The sequence below is a fragment of the Hippoglossus hippoglossus genome, chromosome 12 (genome assembly GCF_009819705.1).
Source record: "Hippoglossus hippoglossus isolate fHipHip1 chromosome 12, fHipHip1.pri, whole genome shotgun sequence".
In the NCBI taxonomy this organism is placed as follows: Eukaryota; Metazoa; Chordata; class Actinopteri; order Pleuronectiformes; family Pleuronectidae; genus Hippoglossus; species Hippoglossus hippoglossus.
In genome coordinates, this window is record NC_047162.1 from 15,275,269 (window position 1) to 15,298,999 (window position 23,731).

Consider the following 23,731-nt stretch of genomic DNA (forward strand, 5'->3'; position numbering starts at 1 on the left):
AGCCAAGCACAGAATCCATTCTTCGCTTTTCTTGAGATGTGTTTTTCAGTCTTTTCTCTCATGTCGAAGTGTCGGGACTGGGAGAGTTTTGCTGTAGCTCCCGATGTTCGAACTGCTGTTATCTTCTCTAATTGTGCAAAGACAAACATTCCCCTCCCACACTCCCACTGGGATAAGTTCTGAGGAAGAAAAAAACACAGCGTGGAGGATTCAAGGATGAAGCATTGAAGTGAGTCAACAGTCTATAACCATTGTGATGATTCACCGCAGCACAGATTCCTACCGCAATCAGCCTCAGTCCTATCATTATCATTATCCATCATTGAAAAAGCAAAAGTGGACAGTTTATATATATATATCTTAATCAATTGTAAAATACAATCCATCCATCCATCATTCCATCCAATATCTACGTACACCGCTTATCATGTGAAGGTCACAGAGGGGCTGTGGACAATCCCAGCTAATCATTGGGTGAGAGCATAGACTGTACGTAAAGATGGACGATATGTCTCCACTTCCTCCCACTATCCGGAAAATTTAAACCAAAATATCCCAGATACGAGCGCCGCCATATTGTGCATTTGGAACCAGAGCCTGCGCAGTGGCGATCAGGGTCTGGAGCCGCGATCGCCCAGTCGATCTCAACCGTCAATTAGGAAATTCCACCCTGTTCTAATAGCATTACATTTATAAATAAAACTAAACTAAAGACTTTGAGTTCATTGCCCAAAAATCAACGGCTTGAATCAAAGAAAAGTTTTGATTGTAGACATTGCAGCACACTATGAAAGTGATGCAAGACTTTAACCCCAAATCTCTGCATCTGAGTTCATTGTATCAAAAACTATACCAACTGGAATTGTCTCTGTACCTGAACCAATCAGTTTGCATGAATGAGCGGATCACTGTGTATATAACGGTCAGGAGTGGGAAGCGGGACTATTAGAGAAGTGGCCTGACCTCCTAATTCAAGCTATGTGAGCACGGCTAAAAGCTGTAAAGGAAACAGACCGGCTATTGTTGTGTTTATATCTCAGTGTGTTGGAAAGCCAGCTTTCCGAACAGCCGAGGATAAACATACTGTTCACTGAGCTTTGTGACACCGAGCAAACGGCACCGATTCAGGCTTGAAGAATGCAGCGGGTCTGGATGGTGGCCTGGTTCAGCAGCTCGCTCGCTGTGCGTCTATGGAAGTCTGTACGATCGGGACGAAGCAAGTTTATGATATTTGTTTTGTATGTCTCATATGCAACAGTTCAACCTAAAAGAAATTAAAGATGCAGTTCAGATTCATTGCTCAGCGAGTTCAGTCCACAACACAGTTAAATGTCATCCTTTAGATTCTGACTGTGGCTGAACTTTTCATTTAACTTCCCTCCTCCTCTCCTCTGACCTCCTCTCCCCTCCTCTCATTCCCTCCATCCATCCTCCCCTTCCACCTCTTCCTCTCTCCAAGTGGACGTCACCGGAGATGGAGCCACTAGCCGAGCAGCTAAAAACAGTTCAAGTGTTGTTCCGTGATGTTTGAAACGAACGACCGCACACAGGAGAAGAGGATCGAGGGCAGCGACACGGTGCGAGAGACAGAAGAGGAGGACGAGTGGTTGAGAGTGTTTGCAAGTCAGAGTGAGAGTAAGTCATCGAGGGAGGGAGGCATTTACTCAACTGTACTCAGAGCCACTCATCTGATTCCCCTGGTTTCTCTCCATCTCCCCCCCGCGTACAATTGAATCATAATGGAACGACATTTGATTTTAATGTTAAAGTTATATTGAGAATCACACGTTGATGACAGATGCTCCTGAAATAGTCTGTGCATAATGAGCTGATGAGTTATTCTAGTGTCAGAAGCTCGGGGACGATAAAGCATTGAAGAGCAATAAAAGAAACACTTCTGTTGGTTTGTTTATTAATTGAGTGTTTGATGTAATGTTTTCTGAATCAAGAATATGAGAGATTCTTTATTTATTTTACAGTTATCACTCTGTATTTACAGTGTTTTCAGAAGGAAAGTGAGAATGGTGTTATATCAGGTTTTTTTCACCCACACTGGAGGCTAAACACCCACATATCCATGTTTTCTTGCTGCAAGAACACGCTGATCAGCAACATTACAAACAGCTCAGCTATGAAAATGTGAGATAATTCATACATACAAAAAAGGATTACAGAAATAAAAAGAAGAGCTATTAGGAGATTAAATATCCCCTGGGAAAACTCCATAAAAATCATAATTTCACTTCAGGATTTAAATAATTATGAAAGTTTAATGAAATATATTCCAAATAGTTTTTAAATCATGCTCTGGACGGGAATACTGATCAATATATTCCCCTGTATTTTATGCCAGGAATAATTTTTTCCCGCGTAAAAGCAAGTAACAGTAAACTGACGTGTCCTTCAGGGTGGTCCCCTCCGCTGTGTGACTCACAGAGCTGCAAGACTCTTAGTCAACTTATGTATCACTAAACAAAATAAACACAAACAAATTAATGGCTTAAAGAAGTAGGAAGAAAATATTTGACCTTTCTTATTTCAGAAATGAATGTAAGTCGTACTCGTCCGTGTTTTTATCCTTATTTCATTTAAAATTCAAGTCAGATTCTCTCATGAAGACTTTCCCTCGCTGATTCCATCAGTGCTGACAACCGAGGAAACGACTACAGATTCGGAGCCGCGTCCGCACATCCGTCAACTTCCTCGACAAGTCCCAGGAGGTTCATTAAATATTCTGTGGAGCTGAGCGACCGAAACCGACAACTACAACTGACCACTTCTCCAACTTCTGTCTGAGGCAGTTACGTCAGGAGATACAGGCCCATTTTCTGCCTCACACACTTATATCTGACGGCGTGCTCTACTGCCGAGGGTTTCCCCCGGTGAACCTGAGCGGCAGCGTGCCGTTCGGCAGCAAGAGCGAAGATGAATGAGACAATTAAACAGTGCGTGATGGCACCTCGGTGACTAATGGCTGCTTCCTTCCTGCCTGTCTGAGCACAGACAAACACTGTAGTAAGCAACACGAGCGCGTGCTGCTGTGTTGTCGGATTGTGTGTTTATCTGAGTGGATGTGTGTCTCTGTGGTTTTGTGAGGTCTGGGGATCGCTGCAGGAATTCAACTACAGAATGGTCCAACTGTTGTAGACATGAAAACAGCTGATATGAAGGAAACAGGAATTATCCAACCACAGCGAAGTGGAACAGTTACTCACGCTAAGAGTTAGAATAGGCCTCTCACAAGAAAAGCAGAAAAGTAAGGAATGGATTTAAACAATATTCTTTCTGCTCTATCCAGAGACTGTCAAAATAAAGATGGATGACTTGTCTCCACTTCTTCTCAGATACCGGTGCCACCATCTTTCCCTTTTGAAGTAATTTGGTTCTGTCTCAGCTGTCAATCATGACTTTCAATCTCATTTTATAACTTCAAATAACCATTTAAAACCAAACTTATCGGAAATATAGGTTTTCAGTTTATCCCACTTATGTCCCATCTGCTAACATGGAGGTGAGAGTGTTTTGAATTCCATCTGAAGGTTTCACTTTCCTCAGAGACCTTTGTTTCTCTCATTTTTTATTCTTTTCACAAGTTTGGCTCATTCTTAATTGAATTATTTATCAACATGCGTATCATTGTGTGATTTTATTAGCGCCTTTCAAATCACATTTCTGCTTTTCGAAATGTGATCTCTAAATACAGATGTGCTTACTTACCCACTTGTGTCTACAGTGACGAGTGTCTGTGTGTGTCCCAGCATGTGTGTCGGGGGTTTTCCTGCCTGTACTTCCTGTTGTATACCCTGTTAAAGGCCAACAGTCCACTGGGAGTGGACGGACAGGACAGTCATGTGGTAATTAGCTCTGCTCATTAAAACTGACCCCAGGCTTTGTTCTGCCATCTGGATACATTGTCCTGCCTCCTGTTAGACACGTGTGTGTCAGAGGGCGACTGACATGATTTACTTTTTCTCTTGAGCCTGGACAACCCCACGTGGAGTGAGTGTTTCCCTTTCTTCTACACTCTGAAGGAATCTGCCAATATGAGCCTTTCACAGACGTATCAAAACCACCTCTGCTCCTCATATCGTCGAAAATCATTAAAATGCCATTCACCTTCACTTGGAGGTTTAATGGGCAGGGACCCACGGGGGAAGACCAAGTATAATCCCTCACTGGAGGGATTATATTTCCCATCTGGCCTGGGAACGCCACGGGATCCCTCTGTGGAGCTGGAAGAGGGACGCCAGGAACACCCTGCTTAGCCGGCTGCTCGGACAAGCGGGAAGTAAATGTATAAATGAATAGATGGACATTCCACCAGAGCAAATTCACTGGGGCATTGTTTGAAGGACACGCTGTCAGGTGATTTTTTAAATGATGTTTTAAAATGTGAAGGACAAGCACACGTAGTCGGTTTAGAGTGGAACGCAACACATGTGCAGCGTGAAATGCTGATCTGTCCGTCAGGTGACTTCACGGCTCTTTGGTTGAATTCTTGCAGCAGACAACGTGTCTAAATCAGATCAGTGTTTTATGTGCAACGTGTGCACAAACAGAAATCCAGTAGTTCCAGCTAATTCTGCATGTTTCCAACCGTTAACCTATCATGACAGTTGAAGTTACAGAATATTGATGCCTGACTTCACAGATAAGGGTTTTCTTTTGCTTCACTACAATAAGAGAATACATTTCAGTATTCTATTTTCAGTTTGTGTCTTGATTTAAAAAACAAGATATTACACGTTGATTATTGATCTCTAAAGGGCCTTATACAGTATTTAATGGACACATGTGGAAGCAACTTCCAACTTGTCTTCTCGCGAGTAACTGTACTATCCACAGTGAATATCAGTACCAATGATAATATGACCTTGACATAATTTAACATAAAAATAACCTCATCAATATCAAGGAAACGTTTAAATTCTCAGCATTTTCAATCATACAACCACAAATTCAAACCTGGAAGGACGGACGAAAAAAACCACCTCAACCATTATCATGCAATAGAAATGAACACATATTAAAGTATGTATGACTTTTAGATATTGAGCTAAAACACAGAAACCATGAGGATGGTTCTTTAAATGTTCAGCCTGCCAGTTTCCTCTCATCGATTTAAACTTGATCGTAGGAGTGAAACAGAAAAAACAGACGATAATGAAATTGCTACAAAAGAGAAAATGAGACGAAACAATGAAATAAATGAAACGAGAGTTGTTTGTTCTTGGGCACGAGGACGATTCGGAGCAAGTTGTTCTCGCCTGTCGAGTAAGAGCATCAGCTAATGGACAAGTGTGGGGAGAGCAGTGAGTCATAGCACTCGGCTCACAAGGACCCCATTTTCTGTTAGATTCTACGTGATTTATGTCTCCGAGAGTATGTGAGAGTGTAACAGAGAAATATGGAAGCCTGCAGCAGAGTTCAGTGTGCATCAGAGTGTGTGTGTGTGTGTGTGTGTGTGTGTGTGAGTGAGAGATGGTCTGATCTTTAGTCTAGAAGACCAGTGCTTTAGAGTACAGTTTTTCACCCATTCACACGCACATTCATACAGTGCATCTGTGGGCAGCACGTTACTATGAGGGGCAATTTGGGGTTCAGTATCTTGCCCAAGGACACATGTGCATGCAGATGGGGAAGACTGGGATCGAACTAACCTTCTGGTTAGAGGACGGCCGCTCAACCCCTCTCGGCCACAGCAGCAGAGAGAACAGTGGGTTTGTTGAGCAGCTCTGTGCAGGACAAAGGCGTCTCTGAGACACAGACCTACAGCTGATTATACAGACTGCAGACAGCATTAACAGCATAGCTCACATTTTTTATACATGTTACACACCAGGACTTATTCACATTGGCTGGATGTGGCGCCAGTGTATCGCAGGGCCAACGTACAGAGACAAACAATCATTCACACTCACACCTACGGACAATTTACAGTCTACAATTAATCTAACGTCACTCAGTATGTCTGTGGACTGTGGGAGGAGGAGGCCGGAGTAACCCCACACAGATAAAACATGCAAACACCACATAGAACGACTCTTTGTCTTTTGTTTGATATTTTATTTCATGTTAATATATTATTATATCTGGTTTTACTGGAGAATATTAATTTCATATATATATTAGGGTGAACTTTCAACAATCTATGATTTGTCTTATTGAAAGTAATTAGAGGACATGTCATTGTTTGACATCACGGGAACTCTTGCACTAAAACGCTCAGTGAAAACCAGGCACCCTGAGAAAATGAATCTGTGGCATTCAAAACCACAGAAGTGACAAAGAGAAGAAGCTGAAACAAAACATTTTACTCATATTTGAGCAATTTTTTACTTTAAACACAGGCTGATAAAACAACAATACGAGGTCGAGATTTCTGTCTCAAAAACATCACATGATGTTACAAACGTTTTAACGCTTACAGCATTTCTATGAAACAGATACAAACATAAACAGTATCATTTTTACTGCTACACTTTCATATGAATAAATTAAGACATTAAAACTGGTATCAGTGTCGCAGGCGGACAGTAAGGCTCGTGTGGTCCACGATTCAAGTGCTAAAAATCATTCCAAGTCTCCAAAAATTATTTAAAATGCAGGCATGTGCTCTGACAAGCCTCCTGGCATCATTTACATGTGATTCGGATGGCGTGCGTATCACTGCCGACTGAACGCATTCAAAAATAACCAGGTTAGTGTGTGTGCGTGTTGAGTGAGAGCGAGAGACAGACTTGCATACTAAAGGGAGGACAAGTCAGTGTCGGTATGACGAACTGTTGCTAAGCAGTGGTGGTTGCTAGGAGGAGGGGGGGCAGGCAAGTTTGCCGTCAGTGATGGAATCTGAGGGCTTACCTTTGTGTTTGTGCGTGTGCACGTGTGTGTTTGTGTGTGCACGTGTGTGTGTGTGTGTGTGTGGATTTATTTAGTTGAAACACTGACTCTACAGTGTGGCAAAAAAACAATTTCTACATTATTAAAACTGCAGCTATGGAGATTTATCAATTTGAATTAAAAACAGGTAAAAAAAAATGAATACAATTTTAATATATATCAGCTCAACCTTGAAGAGAAGCCTGATGTACGAGACAAGTTGCTGCAGTTAAATCTAATGAGCCGAAGAGATTTGTGTGTCGTGATCTTTCTTATGCTGTAAAATATGGGATAAGAGGGAAAAAAAATATACCGTCTAGCGTTGTCATATTTAACAAAGGAAGAATGAGTCATTGACTTTCTGGTGCAGATTCATCAAAGACAGCTGCAGAGGAACTGGCAGAGTGAAACCAACACACTCCTCGGCTTCCCCCAGGAAGATTACTGTATTATACGCAGCGGGGGGAAAGCCTCTCAGTTTGACGGCTTCCCTCTCAGTGTGTTCGGATATTATCTCAGATTTCTTTAGAGCCTACATGTTGTTGTTGTTTTTTAAAAATCTATCAACTGGTAACGTCACTAAATATGCTGTGCATCCCTTAGCTGGTGTCACTCTTGTCAGATCTGGTCTGATCCAGTCGGGCGAAAGACATGGTGGGGGGGTTGGCGGGGCGAGACACAGGCAGCCATTTGTACTCGAGGTCCTGTGATGGAGGGTCCAAACGCCAGTCGTAGTGCGTTAACAGGTACACGCAGGCTTCCTGCACAGGGCGGCACACAAAACAACAACAACCCTGATTCATGTTGCATTTTTTACTTAACTTACTTATTGACGCTACAGATTTAACAGCAGTGTGGGCTGCACTTTTTTTTTTTACTGCAGAGCTAAAACGAAATGTTGAGACTAGAAGGCACTTGGCAGAGCACGAGCATCCGCCAACGCTGAATAACTCTCCAACTTGCAAAGCTACAGCCTCCATAACACTTTGCTTGTATGTTGTTTTTCCTCCCAGATTTGGAAACAGCAAAGCAACGCAGCACCTTTTAGCAGCCAAGCTGAAACCGAACATTGGGTAAAGATTTGAATCATTAACGTCGCCTCTCAAGTTCATATATATTTCTTTGAGAAAAAATTAATTTGACGTGTACTTTTTAGTTTGATCCATATCCAACCATTAACATGGAGGAGGCAGGACCTGTACTGCAGTCAGCCACCAGATGGCAATCAAGACGCTTTGGCTTCACTTTTGTGGAGCTGTCACGTCGTCTATGTATATGTGACAGTTTTGCACGAACAAAATCTGAAAGTAGATGGTAAATTTTCACTTCAGTCACTGGAACACCATCCAGCAGTTTCCTGTCTGTAATTCTTATTTTGCATCAACACGTCCCCTTTCATATTTTCATGTAAAAGCTCAACTATGTCCCCCCCCGCGACAGAAAGAAACCTCATCTTCTGCTCTATTTTCATTCTATGGCTGCACTCAGATCTGCATGGCTGGTAATTCCATAGCCAGTATCTCTTATTGGCTGATACTCGGCCGCTGATCTGACTAGACTCATCCACCGGTTGCCCCACCTCCCTCCACTTTATGAATGAAGATTTGCCTGATGGAGGGGGAGGAGCAGGATGGATGAAGCGGGGAGGGAGGATGGAAGAAGGATGATTAGGGTGGGGGTAGGGAGGAAGGAGAGAGGGGGGAGGGATGAATCGAGGCGGCGATGAGTCACATCTCTGACCTGCGGTCTACTTTTTACTCTGGTCACACCCTTCTATGTGTGTGTGTGTCTGTGTGTGTGTGTGTGTGTGTGGTGGCATGCGAGAGTCGTCGGCCTGCTGAGAACCAATCAGACACACTTTAAAGAACCAATCAGTCTGGTGTTTTAGCCGTAGCAGAGCAGGTTACAGTGAGGGATGAGGTTCAACGTGTACATCATCAGTGCAAAATAAACCTCACCAGTGTGATGGATAGTGTGTATACACTTCCTGTACGTTGTGACGCAGCTGTGTGGGGTCAGTCGATGTGTGTGCTGCGGTTATCAGAGATCGACTTTTACCGAGGAACTCCTGACATCAGAAGAAAAGCTACAGTTCACTCCTGATTTCATTACCTCCACCAGGGAGGTTGTTTTCATCTGGGTTTGTTTGACCGTCAGCAGGATTACTCAGAAACTACTGAACCGATTTCCATGAAATATTGTGGTGGGGGGGGGGGGGGGGGGGGGGGGGGGGGGGGGGGGGGGGGGGGGGGGGGGGGGGGGGGGGGGGGGGGGGGGGGGGGGGGGGGGGGGGGGGGGGGGGGGGGGGGGGTCGAGGCAGATCCAGGCAAACAAGTAGATCCAGAACTACTACTACTATTTCTTTTCCACTTTCTTTAACATTGCAAAAACATGGTGTTAGTGGAGGTATTGTTTGGTTTGCCTTCGGTTATGTACAACCTTAGTGACCAACCTGACCTTTCACAGCAGCAACTTTATTGACTATAATTAAATTCTAACTAACAGAAAGAGCTCATACATTCACTACAGTGCACTTGCAGTGTGGTACAGATTATTTTGTATTCTTTTGACCTTATTTATCTCCTGTTGCTCTGGAAAGCCACACACCACAGAGCTCATCAGCTGACATACGACATTAACTGGAATTTGGCCTAAATAGCAAACACCAATATAGCTGTGTTTCGGTTTCAATCCTAAGGTATTTACATTATTTCACAAACCAGCTTCTGGTTGTTAGAATAAGACAGATTCAAATTATGCAAATATAAACACATTTTATATTATCTTTCTCTCAACATCAGGTTATTTCACAATTGACTACAGCCGAGGCATGAATTGCTATAACTGTGGCACATAGCTGACCCGCTGTGGACACTATACAATGGCAAAAGTGTTTGTATGTAAATGGACGTGACTACTCATTGTCCACTTTGGGAGCTAAAGCATGAGGACAATGTTGTGCCCACATTATCCCATTCATGCCATTTCCGAAGCAATAAAAAAACAAGCAGCCATCTCGAATCAGTAATCCAGTTTTAAATAATGAGATATGATTGTGCCGCTGAAGAACGAGGAGCGAGCAGTTCATTAAACCACCAGGAACATTTCACCTGAGCTCCATTCAATCAGGCCTGAGTCAGCTCAAAAATAAAACAGAACTTTTAAGCTACTACAATTGATTAATCTGCAACTACTGAAAATCATCCTCACACTTCTTGTTATAACTCTGAGGCGCCACTGGGTAAACTGGGTAAACTGGGTCACAGAGGTTGTTTTCAGGTTGGAAATAGCCCTGGACTCCCCAGTGTCAACACTTGTACAGTACACACAACTGTTTCCAGAGAGAATAGCCCTGCATGGGAAATAAATCTCCCTCCTTCCTGTTGCAACACCTGCAGCACACCTGTCTTGTTCCGGTGTCGTCTATAGGATGTGGATGTATGTGTGTGTGTGTGTGTGTGTGTGTGTGTGTGTGTGTGTGTGTGTGTGTTTGTGTTTGTATACGTGTCTCATGGGATATGCGACGGTGCCTATGGTGAATGTCACCGTGGGGAAGAGCAGGTGGTTTAAACAGGACAAACTGTACCTGGACTTTTTTCGTCTGATATCTCTTTCAAACACGCACACGCACACACACACACACACACACACACACACACACACACACACACACACACACATACTCACACTCACACACACACACACACACTCACATGGCCAAGCATTTGATCATTCCCATGAGCAGTGTTCTATTTACTGAGCGGTTGGGGGATGGTTCACCTCTCCATCTCTGCTCTTTCTTTCTCTCTTATTTCATTCACTGAGCTATTTAAGCTTCAAAACCTCGGAACTTAGACTCAAAATATCATAAACAAACAACAACCACAGTCTGTTAGTTATCCATAATTATTATTACATTTATCAGCCAATTTAGAAGTTTCACAGTCGTATCAATATTGGGGTTTAAGTTTGCTGATATATGCTGATATGAAAACTTTAATTTGACTGAATAATGCAGAAAAGAGGTGCATTCATGTTTACATGTTGTGTACGTGTCAATTAAAGTTCCATATATTAGGTTGTACTTGTGTTTTATTTTTTATATATAGTTATTTATAATAAAGTTATGCTTAATCCCTAAAATGTCAGTGTTATGAGCAGAGTCACCTTGAGGAAGACGTCCGCGAGCTTGGATCCAATGCAGTTCCTGGGCCCGCTGCCGAAGGAGCACAGGAAATGCTCCTGACCTGCGTTCCTGCACAGACAATAAAACACAGTGACATGGTATTTAAAAAAAATGCATATATGTGCAAATAAATCAGGAAATAAAAAAAACACTTGTGCTTGTCTTTCCTTTCTTTAAATCGGAGCACTCAATCCAGCATTGTTCAACAGGACTGGATTCCATTCATGGTCGCTGGCTCAGCAGGATAATGAGCCCTTCATGCTGCTGTTCAGCGCATCTCAACAAAACTGTCAAAGGAGGCGTTTGTTATCCACAGAATGATCATCAGAGGTGACATCATATGAAGATCAGATGACGATGATGACATGATGGATGGACGTCACTTAACACGGCCTCACAACCAATGACAGGACTTGAAGGGTGGCCAGTGAATAGTGACCCTTGTTCATCAATGTATGTGAATAAATGCAGATGTGATCAAATGTGGCATCGAGAAAATCTTAACCAGAACAGAGAGAACTCTTCACTGATGTACTTGTTGCTCATAGAAACTTTTACATGATGCAGTCAATCACTAAGATTGGGTACATTTCTCCTCTCATGTCTTATTTTAAAGTAGTTCAGTAAAACTATATCTGAGTTTAAAGCTGCCCTGTGGAGTTTTATTTTAGACAAAGAAAATTAGTGTTTACTACTGTGCATTTCTTTAAGGTCTTAAGACATTTTGAGTGTATTTAAATCCTTGTTTTTATGCATCAGCAAAGCCGTTTATGATTATCTTGTATCTTGCATTGTTTATGTCCTCACTTATTAGCTCGAAGTCTCTGTGGGTGAAATCAAGTTTCTTCCATCAACGTCAAAAAGTCCACAGGGTTAATTTGAAAAAGGGAATTCAGGTATTTTTCAACCTGAGCTCTATGTTTATAAATGTGTGTGGGTGAATGAATGGTACTTATGGGACAGTCCATGAAATGTCCACTAAAAGTGCTTTTTTTCACCAGTAAACGTCTCAAATTGTTATTCTGGGTCTGGCTAAGAGTCTGGCAACATTACCATTACCATTCATTTACACCCACACAGTCATAGACATAGGGCCCAGGTTTGAAAAAGAGTGGAATTCTGCTTAAACGTGGTACCCATGTTACCAGTTTGAGCTCCGACCTCTCTGTACCAATTAAATGACAATTTTCTCTTTTGCGGATCAAGAGGCAAATCACCTGGACTCTTGAGAGGATGACGCTTCTTTTCTTCTCAAAACATCTTTAAGATGAGGAGATGCAGGTCGGCTCAGGTTTGTCAACAGCCTGCTGATACAGACCATCTCTCCCCTCCCACCGCTAATGCATCCTGTCTTCCTGAAACCTGAGCTCTGATTAAAGGCAAACAGGAAGCATTAGCGGTGTGTATAGTCTGCGTCCATCGTGTGTGTGAGTTACAGGCACGGATAGAGGGAGAATATTAGTGTTCTCTGCAGCATCTGTCTAATGGTTTAATGTACTATTAGTCTCATCCTGAAACAGTGAGACTTGAAGTGCGTAATGCAGTCTTGTAATACTGTGACACAGAGAGAGAGAGAGACTTAGGAAGCAGTCCAGCATAAGGTTAAATCAAACATGCTGAGCGGATAGGATGTGAATCACAACTGTATAATCTCCGTTGTGTAGTATAATCATTTCTTCTTCCATAAAGTGTAATGAAACTCTGAATACATGGATGCATTTAATGTAATTACCCATTAGGTTTCACAGAGAGGAGTCAGAAAGATTCTCTGATACCATAACTGACATGTTTCCGGTCGTCCAATGGCTGAAAATGTTTTAATTATCTTAAATATAAATGGTTTAAGACGAGCACCAGGCCTCTTTAGATTGCCATCATTCAACAGTCACAAAAGAAGAAATGGAGCAAAGACGACAAATGTCTGGAGTTAAGAAAAGCAACGAATTGACCTGAAAGCAACGAAGCAAGAAGTTGTTTCAAATCCAAAATGATGGAACTTCTGGTTTTATTTGAGCGAGAGACGACAAAATAACTGCTCGAGTGCTTTTAAATAGATTAGTTGTTCAACTCAGATTTGTTTTGGGGATTCAAACAGGAGAGGTGTCTTCCTGGATAGTTAGGTCTCTACAGACACTAATGAATGTGGTGCAGCTGTGGCTCAGGAGGTACACCGGGTTGCCCTCTAACTAGAGGGTTGGTGGTTCGATCCCAGGCTCCTAACAGAAAATTAACTTGTCCGATTTTGAAATATAGCTGGTTGACATAAAAAATAGAAATAAAACTATGCAAAAACAATGGCGGCTGAATTAAAGATGTGAAATAAAAACTAAAAAGTCCCTCTGGTTAGAGTTGATTGCTTTGAGAATCACATTCAATACTTTAAGAGGGTTATGTTATAATTATAAGAATGTTCCTACTCCTGAGTTTTTATCGTAGAGCAATAATCTGACAATATAACTTGATATTACCAAGAAAAAATCCTGCTCTTTTACAGTAAATACATTATAAAAAAAATAAGCTGAGCAAACAGTCAGTACTTCTTTCAGATTGATCTAAAACTAGCAACACAACCTGCTGCAGTGGCTCTGACTTTTATCTGTTGGACTCATTTATCTGCAGCCAGGGCCTGTGTGGCGTTTGGCCGACAGGATGTTAACTTGCTATCTTCACTATTTGCTTCCAACTGGAAAAACACGCACACAAACTCTCACACACACACACACACACAGACACAGACACACACACACACGCTGACAATATGTGCTGGGACACACAATATACACAAGTATCGCACAGAAACACACATGCACGGTGTGTGTGCACAAACAGACGATGTGGTTAAACTGTAGTTATTGCAGGTGGGCTTGTTATGTAACAGGACCGCAGTCGTTAAATTAAACAGCCAGGTGGCGAGGGAGAGGAGCCAGGCAACTATCAAGGCTCACAGGAAAAAAGTGTTCTCCAGGAAGACTGGCAGATGGAGAGGCCGAGGAAGAAGCAGGTCGGAGGAAAGAGAAACAGACTGGAAGATAAAGGGAAGGATGGAAGAGGAGATTCAGCAAACACACACACACAGACAGAGAGGAGAGGGAGAGAGAGAGGGAGAGAGAGAGAGAGAGAGAGAGAGAGAGAGAGAGAGAGAGAGACTAGGTTCATTTATTCAGCCTCATGGAAACTCACTAGTTTAAGCAGAATCTATACATCTATAAACAAGCTACATTTAAAGACCTGTTTAATACAACTTGAGACTTAACTTGCAATGGTAATACAAACCATAAGTGAAAATATACTTCACGAAATAGAGTCATTCTCAAGCCACTTATCATTAAAGGGACATTTCCCCATGTTCATAATCAAGCTAGCAGGCTGGCTGGAGAGACCAGAAACAGATTAACGACGGAGCACATAACACAATTCATAATCTTTCTTATTTGGTCTGGCAGAGCAGAAAATCTTTCATGGTGACCAAAGACAATTTAATATATTTTGGGGCATTTTATTCATCAACTTTTCTTTAAGAGCATAGATGGCTCTGTTATTACTCGCAGCAAAATGAACCTCTACTGAATCTTAAGGGTCACAAACATATATTCTCAACTTGTGTATCTGTATACACACTCTAAAAATGGTCATTTGTTCCTAAAGCAGCTGCAGTTTTCTGTATCGATTCGTGATTCAATTCAATTTCGAGCTGCAGATTTTGAGCTCTGGTGAGTATTTACGGCAGCAGGACTGGTTCGTAGTAATAAAGGCTCATCTCGAACATTTCTCCACACAAACGGAGATTCACTCTGTGGCTTAGATGCATAAGCTTCGGCTTTGGCTACACAAACAATCATGAACGGTTGCATCAGTTCATTGTCGCTCTTGAATAGGATTTGGTGACAAATATATCATATTACCAGATTTATCCTTTAATGCTCAGAATGTCTTTTTTTATGACTGTATAATAAAACACAAACTTTCCTATTGATATATCTGTTTATTTTTATGACTCATTTTCTAGATTCTCCTCTGACTCATTCTTTTACCCCAGCCCATCCTGCAGAGCACGATGTGCACACACACACACACACACACACACACACACACACACACACCCACACACCCAGACACATTCACACCCCCCCCCCCCCCCCCCCCCCCCCCCCCCCCCACACACACACAGCGCAGGGGGAATCCCCATTGGTAAAAGCGGGTGTGAGGTGGCCAGTTACCATGGAAGCAGCTACCTGTCTATTCATTCATAGATTTATTGTTTTCTAGTTGAGTGCTCTGCTTCCTTTACACACACACCAGTGAATTTAAAAAGACAGCCATTTCAAAACGTGTATCATACTCCGTAAATGTAGATCAAAAGAAAATGTTGTGAATTAATATTTTTGAATATATATATATATATATATATATATATATTATATTTATTATTTGTATAATATAAAAATATGTAGCTTTTAGTTTTTTTCTTTGTTCTATTGCCACTGAATGAAAACACAATGTTCCTTGTGTTTTCAGGCTGTAACATCTTATCTAAAGAAAATCTTTGTTTCTTACGATAAGATAAACTCAGACTACAAATCCCAGTGTGTGCTAATGCTGCAGGAAAAATTAAATGGGAATACAATAATTTACTTATGCAAATGTTATGAAGCTAAATCTTCACATGCAGACAAAATAAACTGGGGTGATGTGGATGGTGAGGGGTTGTCTTTAAAAATAATCACATTTCTTGACCTTTAAAAATGGCTCTAAATTAAATAAATTACTAAAAGAATAATAGACAGAACAGTGTGATTTTAAGTCAGGAAAGAGAGGGTCATCCCTCAAAGGAAACTGTTTAAACAGATTTTATTTACTCATAATTTTAGTTATCTCCACTGGTTTCAATTTGTAAAACAGCAAAGTGCCGCTAAAAGGGGTTTAATAATGGTAATTCTATTTAACGGGTAAAATGGGAAACCCCAAATTAAAAAAAGGGAGTTTCCTGTTTTTGTTCTGAGAGCCATACACATGTGCTGAAGAAAAAGAGAAAAACCCCAAGCAAACACGATGGGATCTTCTATGACTCATTTTTCTGTATCCCATCCCTCCCCACGGGGCACCATTCTCCCACACACACACACACACACACACACACACACACACACACACACACACACACACACACACACACACACACACACACACACACACACACACACACACACACACACACACACACACACACACACACACACACAGAGAGAGAGAGAATTGGTAAAGACTGGGTTGCCATGGCAGCAGCTACCAACATACATACATACATACATACACAGTTCCCCCCCCCCCTCTGCCTCTGTCGCCTGAATGAAAGAACATGAATGAGAATAAACGGGTGAATGGAGGAAGAGGGTGAATAGGAAAACAGTCGACTGACAGAGTGAGGGAGGCCGATCGGGTTTCATTTTTACTGCGGCAGGTATCAGACAGACGGTGAAGGACGCGAGTGAAGGATGTTGTTGAGCCAGAGATTGTTTGTCTTCATCTGTCTCTTTGTGCATCTACAGTTGTATTCAGACGGCATGTATGTGTCGATCTTTATGCTTGTGTGTGTGTGAGAGCGATCAGGTCAGATTTTAGCTCTCAGGCGTTGTTAATCTATCTGCATTGGTTGCCAGGGTAACAATGTAGGCGTATGTATGTACAGCGTGATTTCCCAACACAGAACCAAAGAGCTTTCTGCAGTCTAGACCCCAGACAAAGTAGATTACTGGTCGGCTATTTACAAAAAGAATAAATGTCAAAATCAAACCTGTGCGTCTCTCTGTATCATTTAGGTTATTTCAATCTTATCATGTATGGCCCCTGATCACAGGTAGAAACAGATTCTGTGTCAAAAATGTTATCCATTATTACCTCTACAAAGGAGGTGATTTTTTTCACCTGTTTATTGGTTTATCTATTTGCAGGATGACACAAAATCTACTAAACCATTTCCACCAAACTTGGTGCAGGGATGGGGCCTGAGATGAATCCATTACATTTTGGTGTGGATGCAGATAAAGGAACATATAGCATTTTCAACATTTTCAAAAATGTTTCAAGGAAAGATGAACAGATCAATAACTTCACTTTAAAGTCCTCAACGTCCGATGTGTAGAAAAATAAATAACTAGACTAAATATTGAGCGTCTTTACCTGCCGCTCCACCTCTCTGGCAGGAAGTCGTTCGGCTGCTGGAACATCTCCGGGTCACGGTGGACGCCGTGGCTGATGTAGATTGCGCCGTGGCCCTTTGGGACGTGAAACCCTGCGAGGGTGGAGTCCTGTACACAACGAGAGAGAGAGAGAGAGAGAGAGAGAGAGAGAGAGAGAGAGAGAGAGAGAGAGAGAGAGAGAGAGAGAGAGAGAGAGAGAGAGGTGACATCACAATATTAACATTGTGTGGTGATAGTGCATGAAAGCAAAGGAACAGAATGTCAAATACTTTAGATGGAAAATATTTATTTGATGCAAGAAAAACAAATATCGACCTAAACCTAGAACCACACCCTCTTTTTTTCTGTGACTTAAATTACACCACTTACTGTAACATTCACTGTCCTCTGTGTTAATATAATAATTGTGTAATATAAGCTTTTCTATCGTCTCACGTTATTACACTTTCACATGTTGACGTTGCCGTTTGCACTGTGAGGTTTAATGAACATCCAACAGTTGGAGAATATATCAAGATTCCCTGTGACAATTCACTTACATACATTTCCAACGCTTGAATTATTAAACACACTTTACGTCTTTATTTATCAAACTGGAAAAATCATAGAAATGCTGTTTCACATCTGATACAAACAGAAGAGGATATAAAAGTAGATTTAAGTATCTACAGGCTTTGCACCACTTGCACTGACGGTGAACTGGATACACTGAAATACCAGCAATGTAAGAACACGCTAAAATAACCTTTGAACCTAAATGAATGGAAGACATTTTTAACCCTCATGTTTTCCTTGAACTCCCCTTTAAACAAAGTTTCCTTGGGGCAAAAAGCCCACTTACCCAATTGTTGCCCTTTTAATTCACCTTTTTCACTACATCCATTAGTAGCTGCACTAATGGACTCACAGAGAACATGATCACTGTTTCTCTTTGCTCCACCCTCGCTCTCCTTTTCTCTCCCTGCCTCTCTCTGCTGGAGTGGAAAATCTTACACAAATCCTCCTCCTTTCTCTCAGTTCTCCCGGAGAGACGTGTGTTCCTCCTCCCTCCGACCTGCTCCGAACACAATCAGGCTGCTACAGCTGCTGCATATCTTTGTTCCACTTGATGGAGCTGATACTTTTTCCACCTGATTGTGAATACTAATAATCTTTCTCTTTTCGTAAACACCTACCTGCGCATAAACATCTTATTAACTCTTATCTGTCCCGATCCAGGACTTAACTCTTTCTTTTGTACTTACTTACTTTGTATTTTTTTAGGGTTGTTTAGGTTCAGGTCATTTTCTTTGACCTTGCACGTCATGAACCCGTGTCCCATCGAAACGCCTTAGGGAATCAAAATGTACTGGTGTGTTTCCCAGAAGTGTCAAATGATTCGGCTTCACAGCGTCACCAGCACGCATCCCCCCCCCCCACCCACCACCACCACCACCACAGACCTCCGGCTCCCTCCCTCTCTACCTCCCTTCCTTCCTTCCTTCCGGCGGAGCGGAGCGAGTCAATCCCGGAGACGGATCAATGCCTCTGATTGGGCTGTTGCATAAGCCTGGTGGATGAGGTCACAATGATAAAACAGCCGGTTTGGGGGAGGAGGCCGAGATGCTCCCGAACGCTATTAACCTCGGAAAAATGCAGCCGGTCAGAGAGGAGACAGGATTATTGGTCGACAGTGCTAATGTCAAACCAGAATACAGAATAACAGAAACTATTTTAATGACTGACAGTGCACAAAGAAAAAAAATAATTAACAAATATAGCAGCACTGGTTAATGTTAGTTAGAAGTTAATGATAGTCAGACACACAGTGAAATAGGACTCACTGACAACAAAGGCAAAATAAGAGAGAAACTAATCTCTTAGAGAATCCTGGATAGGAAAGTACATAACACCAAACAGTGAAATGACACATATCGCGCTTCCTCTCACAGCCAAACAGGAAACACATCAATCAATATTGTTGTGGCCCTGATGCCAGCGGAACCCAGTGTGGAACAAAAGTGTTTTGCATTTTATTTTAGTACAAAGTCGTCACAACGGTTCGCAAAAGCAAATATCTCATAAATAAAATGTGTTGTTTCAGGACATCCACCCTGACAAGCTGAAAGACGCTTCATGAGAAATTACTCAAAATGACTGTGTAAGATCATCAAACTGGTATTTACAGCAGTACCATGATCCTGTCCACCCCCTGTAGGTCTCAGAGTGTACTACACTCACAAGAGAGGACCTCACAGCAGAAGAGACTTTCACCTAAAGTAATCTGTCGCCATCTAGAGGAGAGCAGGGGAACAAGCAGGACAAGAAAAAATAAAATCCTTGAGTATAAATAAATCCTCAACTCACCCACACTTCTTGATGCACTAACATTTACAGTGGTGGCAGTGCTCAGCAGAACAAGGTGTTCCTCCCCCCGTCCATGATTTTTTAAGTCAGTCACCATGACCAGATCTGTGATCTATGAAAACCAATAGAAAGTGTTCATGTCCTACCTGATCAGCAATTCTGCGTCCGCCGATGAAAGGAGGCCAGAGTCTCTGCACCTCCAACAGTACGTTGTGCAGGTAGTCAGGTTCTTCTCTCGCTCGCCGACGTTTCTCCTCCTGAAATTCAGAAGAGAAAAGATTTTTATTTGTTGATTTATAGTAAAACAAGAAGCTCTGGGCAATGATTAAGTTAGAGCACGTAGTTATTATAGAGGTCGGTCAAAGGCTTTTTATTTGGGGTCGATCTAAAACGCAATGAGCTAATTCTTCTCAAATTCTTACAATCAAAAGAGCTAAAAAGTCCTGTTTGTGTGTTACTGTTCACAAGATTTCTATGTATTAAAGATCAATATTTTCAGCTGTATCAACACTTTGTGCACTTTGGCCTGTGTTTGTGTACCTGTTCGTTCCCGCTGAGTGCCAGAGTGAAGGAGGTGAGCAGCGACGCAAACGCTTTGGGGATCAGAGCTGAGATGAAGAGCAGGAGATGCTGGGAGGCAGCGGTGGAGTCGGGCAGCGGGAGAGAGCCGAGAGAGCCCACAAAACTAGAGAGGGTCAGAGGGAGAGAGAATTTCAGAAGATAACGTCACTGTATTTGTTTAGCAGCCATGTGTCTGACAACTGCAGAAGATCGAGAGATAAGCAAAGTTCTGCCTAATTTGGATTTAAACAAGCTGAATAAGAAGGTAAAGGACGAGTCAGTCGCTACGATTCTAGGTTCCTAAGTTCAGCAAACTTTCAATGTTGTAAAAAAGTAAAAAAATGTGTTTCTACAGGAGGAGGAATCTAACCCCTGTTTGTCATTCTCCAGTTTGTCTTTGATGATGTCCATCAGTTTGTCTCTGGCGTCCAGAGCGGTGGAGAAACCCGACGACCACAGAGGAACCTTCATGTTCACAGGGGCAGAGATCAGACCTGTGGGTGCAGAGGAAACAAACAATGACAGAAAGGAAACACTCACACAATAAAAAAGGGAACTGGTAAATCATGCAATGCTGTATTGCAAAACAAGAACGCTGACTTACTAAATGAGTCTGCAAAAGAAATTGAGCAAGTGTCTGTGTCTCTTACCGTGCCAGTGCCGGGTGCAGAGCTGCATGATTTCTTGGAACAGCTCCGGCTGCTCCTCCGCTCTTACGTTCAGAAAAAGGCCCAAAACCAACTCCGTCCCCAGACGCTTGAAGACCGAGTACACACACTCTGGCTGCCCACTACACAAACACACATGCATCAGATGCAGATTACTTTTACTCTCCTAAAATATTTAGTCTTTAATATAAATGACATGAATTAAATGCTCCTAAACTAGTCAACACGTGATTTTCAGTGTTACCTGAGAGAGAGGTCCTTCAGACAGCGCACACATACACTGTGGTGAGAAAGAGAAAAGAAAAACACACAATTTTCTTATTTTTAAGTAAATACAAGGGAGAATTATAAAAACATGTGTCCTGGCAGCAGATTTTACTTTATTATGTACGTTATAACAACAACATGAGCAACATCCACAAGTTAGTCCAGCATTAAATCCCCGTACTACACACCGAACGCTATTGATCTTTGGAAAACGCTGTAAATAATGTGGTTAAATGCTGACACCCTGTTTCCCTACCTGCTGATATAATCACTTGACGACTTCAAACAGCTTCCTGAAAACAGGCTGGTGAGGGACAGACGGAGAAGACAAGCCTCTTCACCTGAAACACACAGATGAAAGTTTCTCTTATTTATATTTGCTGAGCAGAATTGAAACACAGTTATGCAGTTATGATCTTGTACTTAACAACTCTAAAGTATCTATATACTGCACTGAGAGGTAAACATATACTCATCAGTGGATTTCTTGGCCCAACAGACACTGCTGAGTGTTTTCATAATTGATTAATTAGCTCATTACTGTTTGAATTTATCAGTTTCTTTTGTTTTATAAAATATGAAAAATGACCCAAAGTCCAAAGTGACATCTTCAGGTGTCTTGTTTGTTGAAGCCTTGATGCTGTAACATCATCTTAGAGGTAGATTAGACGCTCTGCTGTGTGTGTGTGTGTGTGTGTGTGTGTGTGTGTGTGTGTGTGTGTGTGTGTGTGTGTGTGTCTTTACCATTAGTGGTGACAAGGGTGTCACCGTACATGTTGGTCATCAAGTCAGTGGGATCCTTCAGGAACACGTTGGATTTCTCTGAAAAACCAAATAACTTGATTACATAAACACACACATATACATGTCTCCATCTGCAGGTGTGTGTGTGTGTGTGTGTGTGTGTGTGCGTGTGTGTCAGTTATTCAGATCAAGCTCGACGAAATAACAACATTCACAAATGTAGGAGAAAAAGTAGGAAAAAGTAGGTTCTTATAAACCACAAACATAAATACTGTATGTAAGTAGACTTCAGTGAGTGTTTACACAAATACTTCCATGTAATGTGAAAACACTGACTCCAAATCATATCGGATATTATTAACCAAGACAAACAGGACACACTTTTATTGAATAGATTTTTAGTGTGACCGCTATTTTATATGAATATTCAAAAGACACACTTTTTTCAAAAGTTTCCATGTCATGTGACCAACTGACTCCAAACCAGTGCTGAATTACCAAAGATAAACGGGGCACAACTCTTTTTATTGGATTTTAGTGTTTCTGGACATTTCCAGTTTACATATATTATCCTAATTAATAAAATACATATAATTGGATGAGATCCTGACTTGAATGAGGATCTTTTTCTAACTTCAGGCAAAGTTGATGATGCATTAAGAAGTTTGGCATATTTACAATTATATCTGCTGGTACTAAGTTTTAATAGGATTATATCATGTTGAGTTAATTCATGTATGAACTCATGTAATTTCCTATTCAAGGCCCTTTTTAACTCCTCTATAAATCTTCAGTAGCCTCTTAATATGTTTATCCTGGCATTAATGGGACTGATGTCTTTACAAAGCTTATATTTATTACATTACAGTGTCTCTGGAACCTGCAGGAACACAATGATTCTACATTCAAACTCAATAGAAGCTCCTTGTTTCCCTCTTTCTTCCTCTTTGTCATCACGAGTCTCTCCCATGACACGTCCCTCCGAAGCCCGAGTGAAGTTTACTCCATGTGGAGCTAACCGGGCTTTTTGTTCTTTAGCCTCGGAGTAGAACGAGACCAGGAAACTGTCTCTGCGTATCCGTGCTAACGTGACCCGGACTAGGCCAACCCAGCACACCTGTAACACACGCACACGCGCACACACCTGTCCGACATACCGCACAGCAGCTCTCTCATCCCCGCCGCGGAGCAGATGAACACGGTGGGTCTGTTGAGCAGGCGGCCCTGGAACACTCTCCCCCGGTGCTTGTCGACCCGCTGCCGGTAGAAGCTCACCGGGTCCCGGTAGAACTCCAGGGACTTGTCGCCCAGCAACGAAACACCTGCATTTCCTGGTAGTTTGGACATTCTAGGCGCCGATGACGCAAATTCGTCCAACACTTTGACTCACAACTCGAGGACAACCGCGGCTGCGAACTTGACTAAGACCGAGACCAGGTCCAGACTCGGACTAAACCCTCATCTGGCCCGAGTGTAGATCCGTTTGATCCGAGAGGCAGCGAGCGGCTGCGGGTGAATCGACCTCTGATCACCGCGCTCATTATTGTCACTGTTTTCTCCGAGGTTACCTGAAGGGCTCACTGGACACTGACGCGTTCTGGCCTGTCGGGAAATTATCGTTACCAATCAACCATGTACTCAACCAACTTTTTATTTTTTAATTAAATGTTTTATTTTTTTTATTTTATTCAACATTACGTCACTTACAAATAAATAAAAGAAATACAGAAACTCATCATAAAAAGAGGAACAGCACAACTGTGACCATCTTCAGATATGATACAACCAATATGTATAAAATACACTTTTTTTTAGCGAGTGGAATGATATAGATAATTAGGTCATCCAATATTTATAGTGTTATAATATTTTGTGTAACACAG

At 41.9% G+C, this 23,731-nt stretch overlaps 2 protein-coding genes across 4 annotated transcripts in view; both read right to left on the reverse strand.

Annotated features, from left to right (window-relative positions):
* The window catches only part of dusp4 (dual specificity phosphatase 4), a 29,075-nt gene extending 18,589 nt beyond the window's left edge, over positions 1 to 10,486 (reverse strand). Inside the window, exon 1 of one of the 2 annotated variants that reach the window (XM_034601318.1) lies at positions 10,322 to 10,486. In XM_034601318.1, coding sequence (XP_034457209.1) covers positions 10,322 to 10,392 — 71 coding nt within the window. In that variant the 5' untranslated portion in view covers positions 10,393 to 10,486. Of the gene's footprint in view, positions 1 to 8,880; positions 8,886 to 10,321 lie in introns of those variants that run through there. The other variant, XM_034601319.1, reaches the window with a different exon arrangement.
* Positions 773 to 23,405, reverse strand: LOC117771222 (putative cytochrome P450 120). 2 transcript variants are annotated; one of them, XR_004615551.1, is made up of 12 exons: positions 23,006 to 23,405; positions 21,849 to 21,926; positions 21,361 to 21,445; positions 21,082 to 21,117; positions 20,820 to 20,959; positions 20,540 to 20,663; positions 20,149 to 20,293; positions 19,755 to 19,865; positions 17,243 to 17,370; positions 11,047 to 11,134; positions 6,370 to 7,640; positions 773 to 785 (listed from the first exon to the last, which is right to left on the reverse strand). XR_004615551.1 is itself a non-coding variant. In XM_034601321.1 (11 exons), exons 1-11 carry the CDS (start codon positions 23,193 to 23,195, stop codon positions 7,479 to 7,481), a joined length of 1,287 nt encoding a protein of 428 aa, XP_034457212.1. In that variant the 5' UTR covers positions 23,196 to 23,405; the 3' UTR covers positions 6,285 to 7,478. The 2 variants fall into 2 exon arrangements, 1 of the variants encoding a protein (XP_034457212.1); XM_034601321.1 differs by lacking the exon at positions 773 to 785 and having other exon boundaries at positions 6,285 to 7,640.
* Positions 23,406 to 23,731: the final 326 nt, after the last annotated feature.